This window comes from Mytilus californianus, unplaced genomic scaffold, assembly GCF_021869535.1.
Source record: "Mytilus californianus isolate M0D057914Y unplaced genomic scaffold, xbMytCali1.0.p SCAF_8, whole genome shotgun sequence".
NCBI classification, from domain to species: Eukaryota; Metazoa; Mollusca; class Bivalvia; order Mytilida; family Mytilidae; genus Mytilus; species Mytilus californianus.
In genome coordinates this window covers 80,354,201-80,371,082 of record NW_026262734.1, presented here as the reverse complement: position 1 = coordinate 80,371,082, position 16,882 = coordinate 80,354,201, and the positions used below count along the sequence as shown (strand labels likewise).

The 16,882-nt window shown below is 31.1% G+C and overlaps 2 protein-coding genes across 2 annotated transcripts in view; one reads left to right on the top strand and one right to left on the bottom strand.

Annotated features, from left to right (window-relative positions):
• The first annotated feature begins 708 nt into the window (after positions 1-708).
• LOC127711757 (uncharacterized) lies at positions 709-11,222 on the top strand. Its single transcript, XM_052217870.1, has 3 exons — positions 709-758; positions 9,387-9,525; positions 10,257-11,222. Exons 2-3 carry the CDS (start codon positions 9,394-9,396, stop codon positions 11,145-11,147), a joined length of 1,023 nt encoding a protein of 340 aa, XP_052073830.1. The 5' UTR covers positions 709-758; positions 9,387-9,393; the 3' UTR covers positions 11,148-11,222.
• A 3,077-nt stretch (positions 11,223-14,299) lies between these two features.
• The window catches only part of LOC127713038 (uncharacterized), a 56,807-nt gene continuing 54,224 nt past the window's right edge, over positions 14,300-16,882 (bottom strand). The window contains exons 4-5 of the mRNA XM_052219637.1: positions 16,605-16,682; positions 14,300-15,642 (exon numbers count right to left, since the gene is read on the bottom strand). The gene's annotated coding sequence lies outside the window, so the exon portion shown is untranslated. The remainder of the gene's footprint in view (positions 15,643-16,604; positions 16,683-16,882) is intronic.

Genomic DNA, 16,882 nt, shown 5'->3' with positions numbered 1-16,882 from the left:
TATCAACCGAGAAAATCATTAAATAAGACAATGCCAACAGTAGTAATCTCGAAATAACACTATCCAAACAGGTGAAATCATGATTCGCACGAAAATAGGGTAAAATATTCTTCTTTCCATGTTTGATCCTATGCGAAATTTAAGTATACTTTTTCCTTGCATTACGTAAATAGAATTTTCTAAACAAAACGTTGTACATTTTGACACTACAGGTACGCAAGTAAGAAGACATTCATATGTTTATGTATAATGAAATAACTGTGTAGTTTGTACCTTATCTAAGAGTGCATTTCTTTCTAACCAAAATTTTGTAAACGTTGTGTGGCGTTTGTTGTTGTTTTCTAAACGCTACAAAAGTAGAAACAAATACATTGTTAAATCAGTGTTTACTGACCCTGTTTGAACTTCCAATAATGCATGCACATGTTGTTGGTAAACAGACTTTTTGCAAACGTAGAAACAAATACATCGTTTAATCAGGTTGAAGTTAGAAACAAATGTAGCGTTTGTACTAACAACCGATGAACGACAAACTGTAGACGCATTTTTAGCGAGTGCATAGTTTGTCAAAGTTTATGTAAACTTTGCAAACGTATGTTAGAAACAAATGATCAAAACATGAGCGCGCTTAGCCGTTTGCATCGTTTGTGTTAGAAAGAAATGCACTCTAAAAAATATGTAAGCTATTTTTACCTGTATGTGTGATGAAAGTTCTGTGTAAATAGTTTGACAAGGAGCTGGCTTATCACGACGCAATTGTAAGTATTACCAAGGAATTGTATATCTTAATTACTTTCGTATTACTAGTGTTAATTCATGTACTGGTTACTCCCAAAAACAATATGTTTTTGCATTTTTATGCAGACAATTTCTATATTAAAGAAATTAAAATTTCCATCACATTTTCAAGTACTTTCCCTTTCGTTTTAGCACTCGAAAAGAGAAACGAAGGGGCGAGGCCCTTCGAACTGATTGTTGAAGGACGAATAGACGACTAATCAACTAGGCTATATACCTTGTACCACAACCTCGTCATATATATTTTTGTAAAGTATACATTATAATAATTATATATATAATTATATTTCTGGACAAGAATTAAAAGAGACAAAAGCATAATGTTTAAAATGGCACGAGAAAAATCATCAAACTTTACCAAAGACATACTTCAGGGGGCACAAATAATCTAAAATCGTTGTTTGTATTTAAGATTTTGGTGAACTTAATTTGAATCACTATTCATTTGTAACTAATTTCTTTTCAAAAAGAAGGATTTTGTTTCCTTGTGTTGATTCAATACTAAACATATGGAAATTTTATAGAAAATCAACAGCCTTTCCTCTTGTACTCTCATGTTTGGCAATTCGGTGCTTGATAGATAGAGGATAATTGCATGCAGTCCTAGCAATGATTTCCTTAAAACAAGTTTATAAAGTTAGATATTAGTTTAAACAAATATAAATATGGACCAATTCAAGTACACCTTCTAGGGTGCGCTCGACTTTAGTGACTCATCACGAGGTTGTTTAGGACTTTTGTAAACAATAAATCCTGGCACATCATAGAAAAACAAGTGAATAATCTATATTTAAAATTTTATAACAAATATCTCTTTTTTAAAGTCTGTGGATTTTCTACAAAAATCTTGGTTTTATTTGCCACAAAATCCTCTTTTTCTATTAAATGCAATGAAACAATAAATAATAATGCTTTTGCATGAAGTTCCCCCTTGGTATATATATTTACAAAATGGCCCATCTCTATTATTCATTATTTTTGCTGTTTTGATACTATTGCAGTTTGAAAATTTCGCAATTCAAATGGCTACAGAAGGGGTCATAAACATTAAAGTCATATGAAACGAATTTCTTGTAATTTTAATGTTTTAAAGGGGCACTAACTGTCAAATTCATGTTCACCGATTTGACTCAAATTCTCATATTTGATTTATAACAATGTAAAACATTTATCCAAATTATAAAAAGTATCAAATAAACAATTCACAGGGCATGGACTCGATAATATGTAGCTTCGTTTCGTGTGTATTTTAGTCTAGACGCCATCTAAATAACTATCGAGTTGACCTCCGAAGACCTCCGATGGTCATTTAAGCGATATAAATATACATATAGATATAAATAGATAGCGAACTCGTGCAGTTGGATTTTTCTAAATCTGTTTAATTTCATATCATAGATTAAAAATACAAAATGTTAATCATCGTTTTTACCTGTATAAGAATGATTTGTGTGGATCGAATCAGTCAATCGAATGGTTTACCTTTGTTTCAATTTCAATGTTGACATTTTTTTCCTTTAAATAACTGAACACGCACAATTCATGCATTATCCATCTCTAGCTAAGGGGTTAAATTGAAGTTCACATGAATACGGATTTAATGAGGTCGAAATATTCACTCTCAGACAAGTGAATTATTCATCATCAATGTTTCTTAGCTTATTTTGACAAAATTGAACCATACTGGCTGCTAAAAGCGAATTATAATTTTCTTATTTCATTTTCATTAATGATTGAACAAAAAAAAATAATATTTTAGATTTTATATATATCTCGTAGATAGTGCCCCTTTAAATTATTGATCCAGTGCATGCATATATACTGAACTAAGTCCACGTTTTTGTATTTATTAGAAGCGGGACATTTAAAGACGTATCGTATCCGTATCTGATGCGTTGACGTATCTGAACGTATTTATGGGTTATTGATCAAAATTGATTATTTACGTGTTTAAATAGTACATGTTTATGTGGATTTTTTTTTGTTATGTTAGATGTCTTTCGGTCATTAATACACTCTCTTTTTAAGGTGTAATACCACCAAATCATAGTACGTCACATCCGGTTGCATGTCATCTTACATTATACTAGATTTTTCTCAAACTATTGAACTGATTATGACAAAACTTGACAGGAATGCTTGAAATAACCAGTATTACAAAGGAAAAAAGTCACATTCAGTTTATTTAACAAAAAAGTCTTCTTAATATGGGAAGCTCCTTTGACCTTGTGAGTACTCTCATGTGTTAAAATTTCTTGCTATTTAAGTGAAATATTACAAATAATGAAATATTCTGAGTGGATTGAGTCTCCAAAATACATTTTATGAGAAAATTTCCTTGAAATAGGACTTTACCATGAATATTAGTTGACAGAACAAGCCATACTTAGAGTCTTGGGGAGCTTTTTCTCCTTATTTCTTATATTCTGCTATACTAGAAAACTTTTCCTAAGAAATACTTTAATAAATATATAGTTTTAAGTAAATGAAATTATTTTTAAAGCAGTAACAACAAATAATTCACCAAAAGAGAAGTTTTTTATGTCCCTCTCTGGAACTTGGCGTAAATTTAAGTTTTACGTAAGGACTTATTGAAACCTCCTTGGAGACAGTAAACTTTTATATGGATAGTTCATACAGCTTGAATACTTTAATTAATCATTTATAATAACATTTCTATCCTAAATGAGTGAAAGTTACCCCAAAATTTTTATTTATTGGCCTAAAAAGTAGAAATTTTGAGTAAATGAGAGGTATAAATGGACCAAAAGAGACCTTATAAGGAAGACAAAGAGGTCCATTAGTAGTATTTATCATCCCAAAGTCATCTTTTGCATCATATTCAACTGTTTGTAGGCAGATGTGATAAATATTTGATCATTTATTGGTCAACACTATATTCTATCATGATGCGGCTTGGTTTGAATTTTTTTGCTCGAATCGCTGTTGATGTCATCTTACATTATACTAGATTTTTCTCAAACTATTGAACTGATTATGACAAAACTTGACAGGAACATTCAGTTTATTTAACAAAAAAGTCTTCTTTACACGATAGTTTTCAATTTATGTTTACTCGTTTATATCTAAACACTCGATATTTAGACCATCGATCGTCACTTTTCAGGCATGAATTTAAATGATACTAATGCAGATATAGATAATGATTGAGTCAAAAACTGTGATGATAATTTCGAGAACAAGGATAAGAGAGGTTAACAAATAGGGAAAGGGTGATGAAATTTTTTGTTCTCTTTCATTTTTACTATTTGAAAAAAAAAGTATTGCCTGCTAAATGTATTAAAATTGGTATCAGTCACCAATCCGACTCTGCAGATGTTGAATGATTCATTTATTAGCAAATTTAAAGTACGCGTATAGATATTGTCAACGTAAACTTTAATTGTTAAATATAATTCAACTTCACGCCTGGGTAGTTCTAATGATTTAAATATCGAGTGCTAAAACATATACAAGTATATAAGATCAGGAACATATATATATATATATATATATATATACTGTTCCCAGATAAGATTGACACGAAAAACACGTGATTGTTAAATGTGTGTAGATGTTAGCTTCTGCTGTCGTCCATGCTTTCATAATTGTATTGTTAGTTTCTGTAACTAAATATATATCGTAGAAACAATTCCTTTAGGGCAACAAATGTAACAATAGATAAAAGAAGTCATGATTTTGACATACAAGAAGCTAGTATATAAACACATTTTAAATACATCTGTTAAACAATTACTAAAAAACAATTCAGGTATTAAAATTGATAGAGACCAAAAATAGTCATTAACCTTTCACTTTTTTTTCCAACTCTTTTCCCTATTCTCGATTGCTACATGTATTTTAACAATAACCAATAGATACGTTCATATACGTCAACGTATCAGATACAGATACGATACGTCTTTAAGTGTCCCACTTCTATTACTGACCTATAAGGTATTATCGACAAATAATATTTCATTCAGTGATTGTTGATCGCAAGCTATATAATTTTCGAGTTTGTTGCCGAAGTTTACCTGATCGTGACATTGATAAACAATCAATACATAGCACGTGGAGAGCATGACAAATAAGTGAATAGCTCTGATATTCTTTTTTTTTTTATATTTTCCATGCGTTCCAATTTGATAATTAAACTTTTCCTTAACACTTGTTAAATTATTTGTTGTATGAAATTGTTCTTTAAGAATCAGTTATTACTATTTACCTTCCTGTGCACGTTTGTTTTCATTATTTCATCACGGTTTTCCCATTACACTTGCGCTGTGCAATGGCCAAAGTTGTAACGAGAGGTCTTGTAGTTAAAGTCACTGCCTACGGAAAAATATCGGCGAATTAGTGTACAAGAAGACAATAATTCAATATCAGTACATTTATGAAGATTTTGACAATATGAAGGATTTTCTTTTACAAGAAAGTTCACGTTCACTTGCTTTATAGTAAAACTTCGCCATTCAAGCATATAAAATTGATTCAACTCTTTTCTTAATATGAAGTTTCATATGTATTAAATCTTATTTGGAAGTGTGCTTATTTATACAGACAATTAAAGCACTTCATACGTGATAATTTGAATAAAACCGTTGATATGCTACTTTTCGTTTCAACTGAACATAATAGAAATCATTGCTTTCAAAATTTCTGTACAAAGGTTATTAATGACATGCATATATATGTTTTTGAATGAGGGCCAAACATAACACTTATCATACCTGTTCCTCTTTATCATTTTGTTGTTATATTGCATAAATAATATTTTTGGTTATCTGCATAACCCTTAATTTACATCGTCTGTATTGGTGTATTTACATATACATTAGATCGACTAAAATCACAGGCATTGTTAAGTGATGAAATACAAGATTATAAGCGCATGTACTGCAAAACTGAATGCTTTCTTTTTAATTCATTGGCATGTAAAGCGTTAGACGTGCACACACATTTCAGATGATGATTATAAAAGGCTGTTAAACGTCCAGTGGCAAATAATACGTATATTCAGGACGAGAACGTGTTAATGTTAAAAGAATATTAACCCTGCTTTGTACTAGACTGACACGCCGATTCGGATTTTTAATGGTATAGTTCACAAGGTAACAGTCCGCTGGAAGATATGTCACCCTTCCCCGACACATTAATCTGACTCCGGGCCGACCAGTCTTTGCTCTCACTTCTTAATCGTTTTTTTTACATGGATTCGTCTTCGTTTTGTACAAATATACATCATTCTAAATCCTCTTGTCTGTATGCGAATGACTAGCAACAAGATATAAAAATATCATTTCCATATAAAAAAGATTAAATCGAATGTTGAATGATGAAATCGAGTGTTGAAAAACTAATGTTGAATGTTGAAAAAGAATGTTGAATGTTGAAAAAGAATGTTGAATGTTGAAAACGAATGTTGAATGTTGCTGCTCACAAGGAAGCTACTAAACCAAGAGTTCCAAAATGGTGAAGTCGAAATCATCCCTTCGTAAATTTTACGGACGCCATCACGAATTGGTTGACCGTTATGGAATAACCATTTCACAGATGCTATCGGATATGTTCCTTATGTCGTAATTACAATCCACTTCCTTTTTCACCACGAATATGACCTACCGAATTAGACTATTTACCGGATTTGTAATAACATGAGCATCACGACAGGTGCCACATGTGGATCAGGATCTGCTTACCCCTTCGGAGAACCTGAGATCACCTCCAGTTTTTGGGGGGGTTCGTGTTGCTTAGTCTTTAGTATTTCTATGTTGTGTCTTGTGTACTATTATTTGTCTGTTTGACTTTTTATTTTTTAGCCATGGCGTTGTCAGTTTATTTTCGATCTATGAGTTTAACTGTCCCTCTGGTATCTTTTGCCCCTCTTTGAAATCGAATGTTGAATATTGAAAACTAATGTTGAATGTTGAAAACTAATGTTGAATGTTGAAATAGAATGTTGAATGTTGAAAACAAATGTTGAATGTTGAAACAAATGTTGAATGTTGAAATCGAATGTTGAATGTTGAAATCGAATGTTGAATGTTGAAATCAAATGTTGAAAAACAAATGTTAAGTGTTGAAAACGAATGTTGAATGTTGAAAACGAATGTTGAATGTTGAAATCGAATGTTGAAAAACGAATGTTGACTGTTGATAACGAATGTTGAATGTTGAATGTTGAAAACAAATGTTGAATGTTGATAAAACGAATGTTGATGTTTAAAACGAATGTTGAATGTTGAAAACAAACGTTGAATGTTGAAATCGAATGTTGAAAAAAAAAAAAGAATAAAAAAAATTTGAAAAAAAAACTTTTTTTGAAAAATATTTTTGAATGTTGAATGCTGAAATCGATTGTTGAATGTTGAAAACGAATTTTGAATGATGAATGTTGAAATCGAATGTTGTAGAACGAATGTTGAATGTTGAAAACGAATGTTGAATGTTGAAAAACGAATGATGAATGTTGAAAACGAATGTTGAATGTTGAAATTGGATGTTGAAAAACAAATGTTGAATGTTGAAAACGAATGTTGAATGTTGAAATCGAATTGTGAATGTTGAAATTGAATGTTGAAAAACGAATTTTGAATGTTGAAAACGAATGCTGAATGTTGAAAACGAATGATGAATGTTGAAAACGAATATTGAAAAACGAATGTTGAATGTTGAAAACGAATGTTGACTGTTGATATTGAATGTTGAATGTTGAAAATGATTGTTGACTGTTGAAAACGAATGTTGAATGTTTCAATCGAATGTTGAATGTTGAAAACAAATGTTGAAAGATGATAAAACGAATGTTGAATGTTTAAAACGAATGCTGAATGTTGAAAACGAAAATTGAATGTTGAAAACGAATGTTGAATGTTGAAAAACGAATGATGAATGTTGAAAACGAATGTTGAATGTTGAAATTGGATGTTGAAAAACAAATGTTGAATGTTGAAAACGAATGTTGAATGTTGAAATCGAATGGTGAATGTTGAAATTGAATGTTGAAAAACGAATTTTGAATGTTGAAAACGAATGCTGAATGTTGAAAACGAATGATGAATACTGAAAACGAATATTGAAAAACGAATGTTGAATGTTGAAAACGAATGTTGACTGTTGATATTGAATGTTGAATGTTGAAAATGATTGTTGACTGTTGAAAACGAATGTTGAATGTTTCAATCGAATGTTGAATGTTGAAAACAAATGTTGAAAGATGATAAAACGAATGTTGAATGTTTAAAACGAATGCTGAATGTTGAAAACGAAAATTGAATGTTGAAAACGATAAAAAAAATTAAAGTTAAAAAAAAAAAAAAAAAAAAAAAAATTAATATTGAACGTTGAATGTTGAATATTGAAACAACTTGACATCCGTTTAAATAGTAGAATATTTTTTATAGCAGAAACATCATATAATGCGGAAAATTGAGAAGAGACGTTCTTTGGCAAAACACTACCGGTGTCTCTTTTCAGAAAAAAACTTAGATAAAAACTGATCGTAAGTTATACTGAATTTGCATTTATGATAAATTACCACGATTATAAGATAGCGATGTACTCCTAATCAAGGTATTAAGGACCACAGATGTTATATTTATCCAAATGAAAGAAACTTGTATTTGTTGAAAATATTTTTTAAATCCTGTTACTTCCAGGATAATTAAAAATCAATGTGAAAACTAATTACAAACTTTTTTTAAAAATTTGGGACACATAATTTTATTTCAAAATGCCACTTTCAATTCTTGTATTAATATCTTGATTACGATACAACGAAATCTTACCCTTGTAATCATTCATGCTTTGTTACTTAGTACACGGGTAAAGTATTATGTACTATGAAAATAAGAAGGCAAATCCAGGCAATTTGATTGGACGAGAAGTTGTAAGTATGTGCTAAAGCACATACATCCCAAACGGGCACTGTGATAAAAAACACTTATAAAAGTCATTTCAATGTCTATAAATAATTGATAAACATGTATCACACTTAAATGATTATGCTGGATACGTCAAAAACACATCAATCAAACAAAAAAAAACATATTCAAATCCTTCATATCAGTTGCCTCATGGGTTCAATGATCCATGTTTTATGTTTGAATACCTTCGCCTTTATTTATCTATCGGAACTCATAGCGATAGAATATTTGTTAGAGAATCGTTTTTTCATAACACCAGTTCTCTTGTGCCGAAAAATTCAATTCAGCTATCTTTGAATCAGTCGCATGACGTGTACATTTATTTTCCTAAATGTTTCTTGTTTTGGTATTAATTGAATTTTACTATTGTAATAACAAATTAACAATGAAGGTATGTTAAGAACTCCTACCATGATTTTCTTGATAATGCTTTTCTACGCTTAAAAGGAACTATTTGAACCGAGGGCTGATAGTAGTAATGTTGAAATCGTCCTTCCGAATGGCCTACAGACGCCCTAATAACTTTGTTGTACGTTATATAATATATATTGCACATTTTTCATGTAACTGGTTTTGCTGCAAAAGAAGGAGAAGACATCTAAATGTCTTATTTGATCAACTTTGAAGCACTTATATAAGCATTTTAATTGTTTTTAACAGTGTAACTATGGTTACGATTTATGTTTGGAATCCAGACGCCGAAATAGGGAGCGTAGGACATGTTTCCTTGGAGGTTGACAACAACTCAACATATATAAGCTGGTATCCACTTAATAACAAGACTAAACTTCAACAAAAAGTAAGAATTGAAATTTAGCTCTTGTAATGCTTACTACATTCATGTTATAGAAACACTGATTTGTTTCATATACTTTCAGTATTGATGAACAAAGATATAAAAACACAAGTTAATAGATTTGGGCTAAAACGGTGATTTGATAAAGAATCTATATATGTCAATAATTTTTTTCATCATTTCTACTGCGATGGACAACCCATTTGAGGTGGGTCTCATTGGGGTCTAAGCGTGACACGACATTGGCCGAGTTTTGTAAGCGTGATTCGTGAAAGACAAATTATTGTGTGTGAAAACGGGAAACAAAGTCGGGCGGGACACGTGAAATTACAAGCCTTATTATTATTAAAATGATAAGTGGTATACGGGAATCTGACAAACAATAAGCGGGATAAGGGATCAGAACCCCAAACATGAGACCCTCTTTGAGTGCTATATATATATATATATATATATATATATATATATTTCAGATAATAGTTTCTACCAGCTGTCAATACTCGAAAGCTGCAATAATAGTTGATTTACAATGTGTTGCTTTTAAAATCATTTTCAATAGTGAACAAACAAATGTTTTATGAGGCAAATCCACCATTTTATCTTTCCCAAAACAGCTTCTTTGAAGTGAGTTCGTATTCTGAAAAATAGTCTTGTCTGAACGAATTATGTCTTTTCGAGTATAGCTATATTTCATATACATGTAATGTCTCATGTCTTTATCATTGTTAATTTAGGCTACCATAAAAAAAGCATTACCATCATCGTACGAAGAAGACAGTTCACATTTTGCTATGAGACCTGCAGATGGGATATTCAGAATACCACGTGATCTTGTTAGCGCTTCAAAAATAACTGACTGGTGGACACACAACAAGCCAAGCAAACAATATCATCTTTTGGCGCGTAACTGTGCAACAGTAGTTCGAGATGCGTTGGTAGTTGGATCAAGGCACCAGGTTCTTATTTCGTTATTGAAGCTGTTGTCATGGAAATGGTCTGTTACACCGATGGATATAAGAACTTATTGCACAATTGTGAAAAAGAAATTCATATTGATAAACTTAGACATTTTAAACATCTTGATTATGTTAGGAACATTGTTTCTGATAGGATTTGCCACAGTTGCTTTTATAAAACTACTTTATGTATTATTTATTGACAGCCATACATTTTCACAATTAATACGCATGTGCTTACGGATCGTACTTATTTTAACAGTTCTTCTCAAATATTTTGAGTGTACCCTAACTTTAGGTATGATTACTGCATTGGTGTTAATTTGCTGTTTCTTGGTATATATGTTATATATTTTTCTTTATTACTCTTATATGATTCTTGTGTTCATTTCATATAATATTTATTATTGGTTTGATTTTGTTGCAAATGACATTTCAATATTATGTGGGATTCTTCTCCTTGCATCAAAAAACTTCAGCTTGTCGTTATTTGTAGCATTTATCATTTCCTTGACTCTTTGCATGCTAAAGTTTATAGCGGTATGGATTTTTTATGATAATTGTGATATTATTGTTTTGCTGCTTATTGTTATTTTAAATATAGAAAAATATATTCAAACTATAGGGCAGCAAATTCGCAATTACATGACAACCGAGCCTTTAAACTGACAAATAAGGACTAATCAAATCAACAGAATGGACTACACGTGACATGGTTATCACAACATACATATATACATATTGAATACCATAAGAAAGAATTAATTATGTACAACAAATTTAGACTTAATTATTAAAATATATGTTAACTGAAATTGAAAATCTGATTATTCCCTAATTAACAATTTACATTTAGTCATCTATTGTATTTTTCGTCTTCAAGGGAATTTGAAATTGAGGATAGATCTGTGAAAGTGTCTGTTATATTGATTCATTACTTTTTAGTCTCGTGGTGACTTGTATTTTGATAAATTGTATCAATACATACTTGTATATTTTGTTTGTTTACCTCTAGAAGTGTTTCGATATTGTGTGGTTGGGTTGCTGTCAATATATTGGCCGAATGGCAGTCAAGATACACGAAGATGGTCCTGTACATAAGAGTTTATTTTTTTTTTTCATTGACGCAAAAACTCCCAGGTAAGAGATGTCATGCGCGAAGTTGAATCCTTGGTAGATCAAACTCAAAACTATACAAATGATGTTTGTGCTTCTCCTTCAGGCATCCATCATTTAGGAAGAAACGATATTGGTTTACCTGAATTCTGAATATTTTGTTTTGGTAGGGCGACACCGATATATAGCAACAAAATTAAGTGTTGAAATAAAGCGTGGCCTATACAAAGTGTACTTATACGATAAAAACAAAACAAAGAATACCAAAAATACCGATTTAAGACATGTTTACTTATTAAAAGATCTTATTTTGCTGATTAATTTTGCTGCTCACACTTTCTCTATCTACATACATTTTCATTAAAAAAAACCCACAGAAATCGGTAAAAGTCGTTATTGAAGGGCAATAATAACTGCTATAGGGAATCGAATGCCGATTTCGATTAGACTGACCTTATTGTATATTTTGGATATCGGATCATTTTTGCTGTTGGAGTTTCTCTCTATCTTTGTAGATTTCAAGATTGTAGCAAGAAACGCATAAATGGATGAAACACAATCATCTTTCTACAATTCTCAGATGATATATATCAAAATTATTTATAAATTAAGGTTCAAACTCCCTAAGACAAGTTGACCTTAGATGGAGTTCGGTCTTTTAAATTTTAGTTTAACTAGTAATGTAGAGTTATGTAGCTCATGACGCGTTCAAGTATTAACCCCGGTTTTCAAATTGTTGTGTTTGAGTGTTCCTGGTGAATGTAAATAGATTCATGACGCGTTCAAGTATTAACCCCGGTTTTCAAATTGTTGTGTTTGAGTGTTCCTGGTGAATGTAAATAGATGTAACAATAAAAAAAAAAAAAAAACAACAACAGAAAAAAACACTTCGGACTGACATAATTTAGCCAGAAGATATCACAATAATGATTGTAGTAAAAATATGTCGTTATCAATTCAGCAGTTTCAGAGAAGAAAATGTAAAAGATAAATCTCCTTCTGTGACAGATAGACGACGACAGCCGCCAATGGGCGCCAAGTGGTTGCTATAGCTTATGGATCTTTGGTTCAGGTGAGCTGAAAAATTAAATTCGAGAGCTACTATATATGACCGTTTTGGAACCGGGTATGTCGACTGGATTAGCAACTCCTGCTATACATGCATCAACAAGCATGACACTCTTATAATATTACAAGTAATTATTGTCAAAGTCAGAAATGAAAAGAAATCGGTAATTATATCCGCTTGTCAATAGTGGGCATGTGGAACCTACCGCAGAGTTTAAGTTTTCCCTCGCATGTTGAGCAAAGGGGAAGTTGTGAAACAGTAGATTTTCCCAATATAAAAAAGAAATCATTCGAACTACTGGGCATATCATTAGCTGATTTTGAACAGAAACATAAGTAAAAAGCGGGGAGAAGAAACCAAGAGACACCAATAAAAAAGAACAAATGTATCCTTTAGTTATTTGTTTCATTGCGTCGATGTCTCATTGAAGGTATCACCACATATCCTGCGGGACCAATGGAAATGTTCAGATATATAGAGTAACAAAAGGCATAAAGATGTTACAGCTTACCGTGACTAACACTAAACATGATAATGTGATATCTAAACTTTTATTTGCAAACATAGAGCATATTTCTAACCATATTATGACATTGGTTTATAATCTCTATCATGCAGATATTTTAGATTGTGATTCAGACATAATTTTCGTTACCAAAAGTCTTTTATAGTAGAGATATTGATATCATAAATTGGTCAAAACTTTTACTAAATTTTATCACGAGTATGGACTCATTGCGGAAGTATAAATCCGCGTTCAGAATTGATAAAAAGTAGTATTAAGTACCCTGTATTATGGTAATATTGTTTAGCTTAAATATGTAGGAATTGTCTTTCAAACCTGTCTGCCTGGCTTGATAGACATAATAATACATGAGAAAATAGGTAGATGTGGCTTGATTGCCAATAAGACAACTGTCCATAAAGATCAAAGGACAATATGATGAAAGGTTATGAGTATACTTGCTTCTTGTACTTTTAGGATAAGTATAATTTTTAAAGTTTGAGGCAATCATGTCTTCATGAACTTTTTATGACATACCTGTATGAAATCTTCTATGCGTACATCAACCGATATGTGTAGAACGGCATGATTTCTGTTCAGCAGGTTAAGTACTTTGAGCATGCTTTGAGTAACTGGGAGCATTCTCTATTATGGTATATTTTGTTATTTTTTTTTGCTTTTTTGTTATCTTCTGTATCCTTAGTTTCAAGTTAAGTGCTGTTTCTGTACTGGTTTTTAGTGTATATTATTGTATATATACCCTTTTAAAATTAATTGATCGAGATTAAAAGAAGACTATGTTAAGACAAAAAAAAAGTTTCCCCACAGCACATTTTCATGAGCTTGTCCCAAGTCAGAATTTATCGTGTATCATATCGTAATGTTATTCGTCATCAATTTTTGATCGTTTCTTTTAAATTGACTTTCAACTTTTATAGACTAGGAACGATTTTAAACTTTACATATTGACATATCATATACACACCTATATTGTGTCTTCTAGATGGTGTTTGGTTATTTTTGTCGTTGGGTTGTGGTCTCATTGGCATTTAGTCCATTACTCCTTTTTCATAAGATATAGTTGATCAAATCTGGTTTAGAGGGAGTCTAAATATATACCTTAATACACGCTACACTTCTACTTTTTATTGATTAAAACAAACATTGATAAAACTCATCCATATAAAACACAAACTAATCACAATTGTTGTATATAATAAAGTAAAATCCCAAAGTGCTAATAAAAAAAAACATTGGATAATGGACATGTAAGGTTATATTTACAACTTTATAGCACTGCAAAACATTACCGGTTAGAGGTTATTTTTAGCTTAAATAAACCCCAAGCAAAATATAATTCAAACGGACCTTTTTAATTTAACTTGCTATACTGGAATCAGGTCAAAACTCTTAATACTTGTCTTTTGAAATGGTAAATTTAACCTACACGGGAACAACATCTGCAAACATGTTTTGGAAAGAATACGTGGGCAATATTTGTATATGATAATATGTTGTAGAATTGTCACTGAGACAACAATCCTGTTTACCAAAAGTCAGCTAGCAGAAAATATGGAAGTCATGATAATTACATGCATGTATTGCCTTTATAACTAGTGACCAAGAATCATTTGACGAGTGTGTAGATGTAGAACATTTTTAAAATAAATATGAAGTAAAACTCTGACACTATTTTAAAAAAGAGGACAGCAGAAAATGTAGGTAAAGGAGACCATTTTTTTTTTAAATAAGCATGATGTTATCAGTATTAAGATCAAAATTCATTAATGTAATAAAACAAATCTTGTGTGACAGATAGACGAAAACAGCCGACGATGGGTGCCAAGTGGTGGTCATAGCTTATAGAAGTATGATCTGGTTGGGGTGAAAAATCTAAATCTAGAACTGTGATCGTTGTGGAACCGGATATGTCGACTGGATTAGCACTTCCTGTTATACATTCATCAACAAAAAAAGCAAAAAAACAAATAAAGCTAGCCTCACAAGAATGAGTACCAGATACACGGACAGTGCTATATACTTCTGTCTCATTGTACAACCCCTTTGTAAAAGTCATTGTTAAAGCCTTATTTAAGAATTCACAAAGTTATAAACTAATTTCTAACTTTATAATCACAGAAGCTCAATTGTTAATTCAATAACAATATCTGAAAGTAAATATTTATGTTCATTTTCAACTCAATGAGTTGCACCACAATGAGATTTGACAAAAACACTGTTTTCTTAAAAATCTTAGCACAAGTATAGTTTCCGATCTGTGTCAGCATACGTAAGTAATACTATCTGATTTCTCATCATCATATACATGTACGTGTTAATCAACGGAAATGCGTATCACCAGTTGATCTTTCTTCTTAAATTTACTCATGCATCAGGATGTGTCTGGTTCAAAGTATGGAAAACGTCCTTGATGCTTCATTGGTTTCTGAATGTTTTGGATAAACAAATGTCTTCTGAAAATAATAATTAACATTATTCTACTTATGATATTTCAACTTGCATGATATGGGTGTTTTAATTATAACATTAAAGAGAATAATTGGAACCCTGGTAAATATCTACGCGGGTCAGGATTGGGTCTTAATTTCTTAATTTTTGTCAGGCCAACTTTTCTATTTTACATTTATTGTCCTATTCTTTATCTTTAAGCGCCATATTATTCTCTTTTCTTCATCAAACATGTACTTCTATTCATCCTTGAAATTATTTTTGTTTTCTTTATCATTTCGTACTTTTTGGGTTGTCTCATAGACTTTTATCCCATATCTCTTATAAATTCAGAAATCATTGTATTGATGCGAAATAGCATCCAACATGCAACAATAAAAACTTTATTCATATTAATTAAGTAGTGATTTTCTAACATAACAATTTTTGCAAATGTGAGAATTAGATTTTCATTTTTGCCGGCTGTCAAAGCTCGAAAAGAATTTTTTTTACTGAAAAATAATGGATGTTGGACACAAAATAAACGAAGGATAAACAAAAGCAGACATTGATTTCTTAGTGAATGCTACCGTTATAACATTACTATACCGGTCGTACTTTAACAGTGATTACCTGAACATGTTTATGCCATTGTTTTACTTGTTTAAGAGTTTATGACAATATTTGAAATTTTATCATTCTACTTGTAGCTTTTATACTTATAGACATACATCTTAATCAGGGTACAATTTTCAGTTGATTTTCAATATCAAATTACTTTTTAACCGATCCTAATCAAAGATAAATAATTGATGAAACTCAAAATTGATTATTCAATAGCCACCATTTGGTCTCTTGTGGAGAGTTGTCTCATTGGTAATCATACCACACCTTCTTTTTCATATTTTTGCTGTTCTATTGTCAGTCTATTGTGATGGCTTTCATAATTTGTTTGGTACATTTATCTATAATGATTTTAAGAATGTACCTCTAAGCTCATCTTTCAAATCAGGTCCAATCTGTACTTCACTTTAATTTGTTCTTCTCAATACACTCCTATATAAACCTGTATTTGTAAATGAAATATGTTAACAATGTATGCAAAATTTATAAGCATATGTAAAGTGGCATCATCTATGCAGCGACTCACAAATTGAATAGGCTTATAGGTACATGTATCTTTAACACTAAACGATGGCTTTAGTAGAATGTGACTGGATGCCTTCAGTTTTATCTTATAGCTCATTTCACATATTCAAAACCAGG